Source organism: Triplophysa dalaica, chromosome 10 (genome assembly GCF_015846415.1).
Source record: "Triplophysa dalaica isolate WHDGS20190420 chromosome 10, ASM1584641v1, whole genome shotgun sequence".
NCBI classification, from domain to species: Eukaryota; Metazoa; Chordata; class Actinopteri; order Cypriniformes; family Nemacheilidae; genus Triplophysa; species Triplophysa dalaica.
The window spans coordinates 8,618,987-8,627,886 of NC_079551.1; the positions used below are offsets into that span (position 1 = coordinate 8,618,987).

Genomic DNA, 8,900 nt, shown 5'->3' on the forward strand with positions numbered 1-8,900 from the left:
TGACGTTACCAATCAGCTGATATGAGAACTTTGCTCGTAAAAGAAAAATGACATTTTAACGCTTTTCAATTGAATATCACCATAATAACGACAATGAAACTATCTTTAATTTATTTTCTCGTTCATTGTATTTATTAAACGATCATATTTTTTATTTCACAAATATATGTCCTCACAAAGCCGAAAGCAACGGGATGATTTTTAGCTTGTGAACAAATAGTTAGGGTGAATAAATACAGCATGAGTCTGTCTCCTCAGTAATATATTATCTAGATTTTGTTTTCCCTTTGATTGCTTGTGGCTGTATTTCATTACATGACCTTGGAAAACTTACTGATTCATGAACTTCATTAACATGCTATTTTTCACAATTATATTTTGGAGGTTAAAAACATCCCATACCCAAACCAGGACTGGTCACAGCATTGAATGTAAACTGTCACATTCTACCAAATATCTATATGTAATAAATGCTGTGGACCGACACATATAAATGAAAACTTGCGTGACATTATTTCAATATAACATGACAATATGTTTATCAGTGCATCTGTGTTGATCTCAATTGAGAAGCTGCAAGCAAGCACCATTTCAACATCCATTGTTATGACAGGATGTTCTTCTTCACCTCTCCTGAGAGGCTGTAGTGCATTTATCTTTTATGAAATTGACAAGGAGCTAAGAGCAAACACAACAGTCATCAACTGCCTCCATGCAGCATCGGCTGTCGCAGAATCCTAAGAATTCGATCATTCTTTGTAAGATCCTCCGGTAGTTCATTATTCTGTAAAGAGGACCAAATGAATTATTCAGGTTAACCAAGGTTATCTATAAATGATCTTAATTATTGCTGCATTTATCATATTTTAGCTACTACCCTCATTGTACTTATTCAAACTACTTGACCTGCTTTATTCTGTCCAGCAGATGTCAGAGTTTGATGCAGCAGATGTCATGCAATGCTTCCCAAATCTCATACTGTATCATATATCACTATCATTTAAAAATAGATGCCATATTTCTAAACATTTTGAATTTGATAGCCCTCAGCTCCTATTGCCTCATGGGATAGAAAGGTGTCCATCTGATGCATGCTTACCGCAGAAGACCATCCAGGTATTTCTCGCATCCTGATTTTTGCATTTACAGTATGGAAGTACGCAATTTCGGGCGTAGCGAGGGAGTTACCTGGTTAGGTTGAGCCGGGTCTGCATTTGCCTTCAACAAAAGCGTGACTGTTTTTGGATCACCACCCATGACGGCTGCATGAAGAGCTGTGGAGCCGTTCTAGAGTTTATAAAAAATACAACACAGAGATAGTTAGTAAGGGAACATAATATATCAAAGAAATGGTCTTTTAATAAAATATGACCAATGACTTTGGTTCTGCGTTTAACCAAAAGGACATTTTCTGAACAGAACTGATCAAACTAAATGTTACTCAATCAATATTCATAAGTAAAGCTGATACGATTTAAGATAAATGTCCAAGAAGTCAGATGATGTGTTGTTTACATTCAGAAGGCAGAGAGAAGGGGAGAACTTGAGCAGCTCCTCGATTACTTTAAAGTGTCCTTTATGTGCAGCCTTGAACAGAGCCGTGGAGCCATCCTTCAGTCAGAAACACAACCCAACGCAGATATGAGAGACTCAGACAAGGCATACAATACAACACCACTTGCTCAACGTTTAATGCAATTTTAACAGGCTGCTAATGGAGGTAATGTGATCAATAACTTCTACACACACCTTCCCATCGGCATCACGGTCTGCACCACGTAAAAGCAGAACTTTAACCACTTCGTCATGTCCCATCTGGGCTGCCATCCATAGCGGTGCTGTACCGTCCTGACAAAGAAACAGAGGATCTGTTATTTTCGTTTGTGTAGTGACTGCAACATAGTACACTCATCACAATACTACAAAAACTCGAATGCACTGAAAGACGAAGCAAAGTCAAAAATAGGTGATTGAAAAAATTAATATAAATCAAGTTCGCACCTCTCGTGGTTGATTGACTTTTGCCCCAGAAGACAAAAGCTGACGTAAGATGGTCACATGACCTTCCTGCGAAGCCAAAAATAATGCTGTTGCTCCATCCTGAAAAACAATAATTCAGGTACAATTTATGCAAAAATGACACACTTCTGCTTTAAATTTCTTTATCGTCTTTCTCTCAATAATGTCTCTGGCTCATTATTTAAGAGCTGGCACAAACACGTCTCTTACTGGCAACACTACTAACGTTTAGCTGGTCGTGGACATTAGCGCCGTTCTTCAGAAGAGTGTCGACCACTTTGGTGTGACCGCTCTGACAGGCAGCAGAGAGGGCAGTACCACCATCCTGCACCATAAAAACAAAAGGGCATATTTAAATGCCAAATTTGAGATCATGAAGAAATCAGATTTATTTTTCCAGTTCTCTATGTAATGGATTACCGAACCTTTGTCCGAAACTCAGTCGAAGCTCCAAATTCAAACAGAAGCTTGACTATTTCATTATGGCCCTGTTGTGATGCGAAGAAAAGGGCAGTTGAACCTGTCTGGAGAAACAATGAAACGTACATCATCACCACACATCTGTACACACATCTGAGGAGTACTATTGCCACAAATGCGGTGAACCAAATAACACAAGCTGTCACTATTTGTATATTTAGGTCAGACAGAAATAACCGTTGGTGTATGGCAAGACATGATGCCAGCGGCAATGTCCGTATATTATATAGCCTCCGTGTCCTTGATTCTGATTGGTCAATCGTGGCATTCTGGAGTGAAATATATAAAGTATAACTTCTCAAAGCAAACATTTTTCTCTATAGCCATGGTGGTTTCCTATCTCATGTGTCACTCTGCAGTCTCTTCTTTCCACATAATACAATTATTTCAACTCAAATGAATATTTTATGTCTGTTTATTTATTTACGAGATTGAAAAGCAGAATGATGTACAGTCAGATGGTCATACATAATAAACGTCTCAAGGGTGATACAAGGTATACCAGTTATACTTAATATTTGACAATAATGACATGCTGATTATATTATAACACAATGGACACAGACAAGTAGACAAGAAACACAAAGCATCCGTACCTCTCTCTGTTGGTTTATATCTGCACCTTGCATAATGAGCTCGCGGACACACTCGTGGTGACCACCGTACGATGCCACCATTAAAGCCGTGGTCCCGTACTGTTAAAACACATCAACCATCAGTCTGATGGACTAAACGTGACTGAATTGTTTTGTGTGAAGAAGAGATTTACATACACCATCTTTACAGTCGACATCCACTCGGCCGCTGTTCAACAACAGCTGAAGCAAGGCCAAGTTTCCGTTCCTGGCTGCCCAAAACACGGCATTGGCAAGCGGCGTCTCCTTCTGTTCAACATATAAACAAACACACACACGGGCAGACAGACAAACACAAATCATATGTTGGGCTTTCATAGATCAGATATGCACATGCAGAAGAGAGATTTACTCACATGTCAAACAACTATAGTATAGTAATGCTGATGAACATTAGTCAACTTGATGATTTTTCGACAGTAATATGATTTTAAAAGATGTGGAGTCTTTAATTTATTAGATAAATAATTAACAATTATTTATGATTAATAATTCATTTGAAAACACCATGCATGCACTTTATATTATGTTTTATATCATTTCTTTTATCCCTATTTCTCTTATGTTTGTTCTCAAATCTATTTTTGTAAATCTGCTAAATTAAAATAACAACTAAACTTAAGCATCAATCATTTTATAATATTTATATTATTTATTAAATCAAGTTTTACTTATTGCGTAAATACAGTATTTCGGCATAAATTATGGCTACACTGTTGATATTTTGACACACGGTCATTAGTCAGACATGTTTTACTTCATGCATAGCTGCCTACCGATATGCGTTAATTGCGTATGAAACCAAATACCACGAGATCATACTGTTCGTGTCAAAACGTTCTCGCGATACTTTGAAGTTATACGCCGACATGCCTGCGCAGCGCCGCATGAAGTCGTACACGCCTCAGAAGACGCGCAAATGCACATGATGAGTGTTAAAAATGGCGAAAATGCGTTTTTCAAAACAATTCTCTCAATTCCTATTTTTTATGTATAATTTAGATTGCAACAGACTGTTGTCAGTATCCATGTTGATGTTTACCTTGAAAGACATCCTTGGAAATTCAGTCGAGCTTCATCCTGTCTCTTTCACGTCGTGCGCCCGCAGTGCCCATTCATCCACAATGCGGCTTTCTGTCTTTCAGGTCGAGGGTCTTAATGAAAGAATATACGGTGTTGTCTAATGCAATGAGTGTTTAACGGCACCGAGCCTACGCGCCAGATGAACCAGCAGGTTTTGCATCACCAGCGAATTCCACCCCTCTCTCTCTCTCTCTCTGTTCTCTCTCTCTCTCTCTCTCTCTCTCTCTCTCACACACACACGTTTGTCAACAATATGATTTTCTCCAAAATAATTTTAGGATAAACATCTGTTCATGTTTCATTTCATCAGTTGATGCTTAACCTCACATTAACAGCTTCAGTACGTTGAAGTAAAAGGTATATTAAAGACTTTATTTGAAGAAGTGAGTGATTATTAAAACAATTTGTGAATAGGATTCCTCTTTAAACAAAGATTATCAAGTGAAATAAAGCTTTTTTATTTGCCGTAGGTTATTCTTGTATTTGTTGTAATATTTTTCAGATTATGATCAATGTAATCTGCATTTCTGTTTATTTTAGGGTCTGTTAGATTACATTGTTTGTCACAGTTCTTAGACTTCCACGTGCTTACTGTAGCCAATATAGGCATTAAACTTTAAAATGAGTTTGCTTATTCATTTCATTTTTTACAGCTGTTTTTAACTCTACTGGACAATGGATTGTCTTCCTTATATATTGTCTTGACTTGATCTTCATCTCACACGAAAATCACGGGGTGGTCATAATAGAGGGTCCAAATAATATACTGTATATTGGACCTCTTGTCTGTTCTACCACTGTAAGCAATGAAAATGGCCTTCTCTGAGCTGACGTGCACGCGTGGCAATAGATTCTGATATACTTATATTAAACATATATGTATTCAGTTTAACCTTCTGATAAAATTATAAAGAATTGGTTGTTTGTAGCTCAGGGCAGTGGTTCTCAAACTTTTTATGACGAAAATACTTCATGAGTTAAACTTAACTTCACTTTGTGCTGATCATTTCTCTAACAAAATACTCTTGACCCTATACGGTAAAATATGAAAAAAGGATAAGGTGCAGTTAAGACTAAATTACATTTCATGTCATATAAATGGTAGTTTGAAAATATGACATTTTCAACTTATTGAGAATTTAAAAGCTTCAAATAGAACAACATGTAAACCAGACAACAGTGACTGGTTTGTTTAGAACTATCAGTATATTTAAAGTTATGAAAAGTTATTACATGAAGTGGCGGTAAAAAAAATGAAATGCATTATGAAGGTTGTTTGCCAATTGTATTCGAGAAGCCCATCTTAAATATGACGTGCATACACTGTAAATGACAGGTGTAAATAATGAAATGTAATAACAGGTGTGAAATAAGACACTGTGACCTCAGGTGCTACAAAGAAACATAGAGAACGTGAAAGAACGTGACTCTGCAGTCCACCACTAACATTACCTCCATAATAAAGACCTTTGTGTGAATGGACTGTACTTTGCGGATTAAGTGTTTTTAGATGTGCATTCATTATATTAAAATGCACACGTCAGACTATTATTAAAACATTGCTGACTCATTCTAGTGTGAAACGTTGACATTCTTGATTTTGCTGAGTAAGCCGTGATCCTGGTCTTTTGTTGGACCTGGACCAACATTCAAATTAAAGAAAAAAGTTTAATGACCAGATAAACTAGATAAGACCCCGTAATAAGCCAAACATTAACACTAACATTACTGCTAAAATCTAATTCTGGCTCAGGCAGGATTGTTCAATAACAAAAGAAGACATTTGGGAAGTGAACTATTGATGGTTATTAAAATTGATTATGGCTTTCTTCTCTCAGTATGACATAGTAAAGCAGGTGTGGACACACCTTCCATGTGATGGCGTATATAATGCAAAAGACATGTTGCAGTTCACAATGCACATTACCCGAAACAACCAGCCATCCACTTTCTGACAGACTTTATTTTGGTAAGTTTAGTGTAGTTTGTGTAAATTCGGTGTAATTATTCTAAACAATGCCTTTAATTGAAATTATATTATTTTAAAAAAAGTTCTGTTACAATGCTAGGATGTTATCATGCGATCATTTTTTTAAAGACCAACTTTACTAAAACAACTTTTCTGAATATTTGACCTTTTTATATTCAATACAAAAGATAAAACTCAAAAATATCCAGCCATTACTTTTTCACCTATGTCCAGAAACATGGATAAGACACACCGGGTGGCGCTGTTTGGCAGGGCAGCGATCATCGTGCTCCTCATGTGGGAACCTCTGAAGGTTGCATCAGATTCAGAAGAAGAGGTTGTGTCGGAGTGGATGCTCTGGAAAAAACACAACGAAGTGTCATACGATGAAAAAGTAAATTATAAGCAATTTTCAAAAAGCTACATATATTATATATGTAAAGTAACACATCAATGTTTCCTTTTTTTGGTACTGTAGAATGATGATGTTCAGAGAAGAGGCATCTGGGAGACAAACATGAGAACGATTGAGAAAAACAATGAAGATTTTCACTTTGGACAGTCGTTGTTTAGCATGGCGATGAACAAATATGGGGACCTTGTAAGTAAAACTAAAGATACACTATAGACTACATCATAATTGCTTGGAATTGTACATTACAGTGTATCACTTTTTTTTTAAACTGGTAAAAGATGTTTGTCTGACCTAATAAAAAACGGCTTTAGTTTGTGTGATGTAAGCTTTGATTGTAACTGTTTTACTTTATATTGAATAGTCAATTTAGATGCATTTTTTTATTTATATGTGCTACATAATATACAGTTATATGAATGGAATGTGTTTTTTATCTGACTGCATGTTTTTTATTCTACAGACCCAGATGGAGTATAAAAGTTTACTGGGTGCCCCTATAAATGGGCCTGTGAACAGGAAAGGAAAGGTTGCATCTGCTCAGACGCTCCGTTCCAATGCCAGTAGACTGCGATCGACCAATGTTGACTACAGAGCGCTGGGATACGTAACAGAAGTTAAAGATCAGGTGGGTTTCTCAATAATAATACAATAGTTCTATCCCAAAATGAGAACAGTACTTGAATATGCAGGTTGTAAGCAGTGAAACTAAATGTTATCTTTATTCAGGGATACTGTGGGTCATGCTGGGCCTTCAGCACTACGGGTGCCATCGAAGCACAAATGTTCAAGAGAACGGGTCAGTTAGTGTCTCTGAGCGAACAGGATCTACTGGATTGTTCCAAATCTTACGGCACATATGGCTGCAACGGAGCCTGGATGGCAAACGCGTACGATTATGTGGTTCAAAGAGGGTTGCAGAGTACGGACACTTACCCCTACACATCAGTGGTGAGTGATTGTGACCATGCTTATATTTTTCATGTTTATTGATTATTATATTATATTAGCATTTTCATGTTATTTTACAATATTCTATTTTTATTAAATCATGAAAAATAAATCAATATACTGTGTAATGTTTGTATACTTTCAAAACATTTCTCAGGACACCCAGCCCTGCTTCTATGACAGCAGTTTGGTTGTCGCCAAAATTAGTGACTACAGGTTTGTCCCAACTGGAGACGAGCAGGCGCTGGCTGACGCCGTGGCAACAGTTGGACCAATCACTGTTGCCATAGATGCTGACCACACAAGCTTCCTATTCTACAGCTCAGGTAATATCTAGCTCTTTTAGCAACCACAAACAAAATGTAAAAGGATTTTATTTATCCTATTTTTACAACAGGGATTTACAAGGAGAGCAGCTGTAACCCTAACAACCTCAATCATGCCGTTCTTCTGGTTGGTTATGGTTCAGATGGGGGTAAAGATTACTGGATAATCAAAAACAGGTGGGTGCTCTTGCATACTGTTTAATTAGACTTATCTTACTACAGTACAGATATCTGACCTTGTCTTTTCCTTTCAGCTGGGGAACAGGATGGGGAGAAGGCGGATATATGCGCATGCTCAGGGATGGCAAAAACATCTGTGGCATTGCTAACTATGCTCTCTATCCTATTGTTTGAGATGAAATTCAATAAACGCTAATGAAATATTACATTTGAACGCGAAATCAATTTACTCATAATTCTGGTGATAAAATAAGACAAGAGCTAATATTGTGCACTAAGACAAGCACCTTTATTGTGGAAATATTGTGTTCGCAGTCTTATCATGCTTGATAAAGCCTCTCCCCTTCTGTAAACTCTAAGCATGTGTGTTTAACACCACATTCCCAGGTGTAGTTCTCTAGTTCCCACAAAAGGCTTTTACTGGAGACAAGGGCATATGGTTAAATGTTGTGTCTTGTTCTAACGCCTGCACTGTCAACAACCGGTCTGGTGCTGCATTGTTGTGGAAACTGTATCCGTTTAGTGCCATTCATTCATGACAAATGTGCTCAAAAAAAAATTATGGCTAGAAGATGTAAACATTTGATGTTTCTAAGAATCAAATATTGATCAATTTACTTCACAAAATATGTAAAGCAAAGCATGAACAGCATAAAAATAGCTGTCAATAGTAATCAATAAATACATATACAATATATTATATTAAAATCGTCTAAATCGTTGTATTAAAATAAGAATTTGATTTCTATTCAGTGATGGAAAGTATGTAAAAACGTAGTATTTTCATACTTTTAAAATACTTCAAATTTGTAAAATACTAAAGAGTGTCATAAGTATGCAAAATT

General features: G+C 36.7%; 2 protein-coding genes across 2 annotated transcripts; one reads left to right on the plus strand and one right to left on the minus strand.

Annotated features, from left to right (window-relative positions):
* Positions 1-104: 104 nt before the first annotated feature.
* On the minus strand, positions 105-4,390 carry ankrd29 (ankyrin repeat domain 29). Its single transcript, XM_056758259.1, has 10 exons — positions 4,177-4,390; positions 3,273-3,383; positions 3,096-3,194; positions 2,445-2,543; positions 2,246-2,344; positions 2,002-2,100; positions 1,750-1,848; positions 1,516-1,611; positions 1,189-1,287; positions 105-784 (listed from the first exon to the last, which is right to left on the minus strand). The coding sequence occupies exons 1-10, from the start codon at positions 4,186-4,188 to the stop codon at positions 701-703; spliced, it is 897 nt and encodes a 298-aa protein (XP_056614237.1). The 5' UTR covers positions 4,189-4,390; the 3' UTR covers positions 105-700.
* A 2,034-nt stretch (positions 4,391-6,424) lies between these two features.
* Positions 6,425-8,261, plus strand: cts12 (cathepsin 12). The gene is made up of 7 exons (XM_056758257.1): positions 6,425-6,580; positions 6,665-6,787; positions 7,062-7,226; positions 7,328-7,549; positions 7,707-7,875; positions 7,947-8,052; positions 8,130-8,261. Exons 1-7 carry the CDS (start codon positions 6,425-6,427, stop codon positions 8,227-8,229), a joined length of 1,041 nt encoding a protein of 346 aa, XP_056614235.1. The 3' UTR covers positions 8,230-8,261.
* Positions 8,262-8,900: the final 639 nt, after the last annotated feature.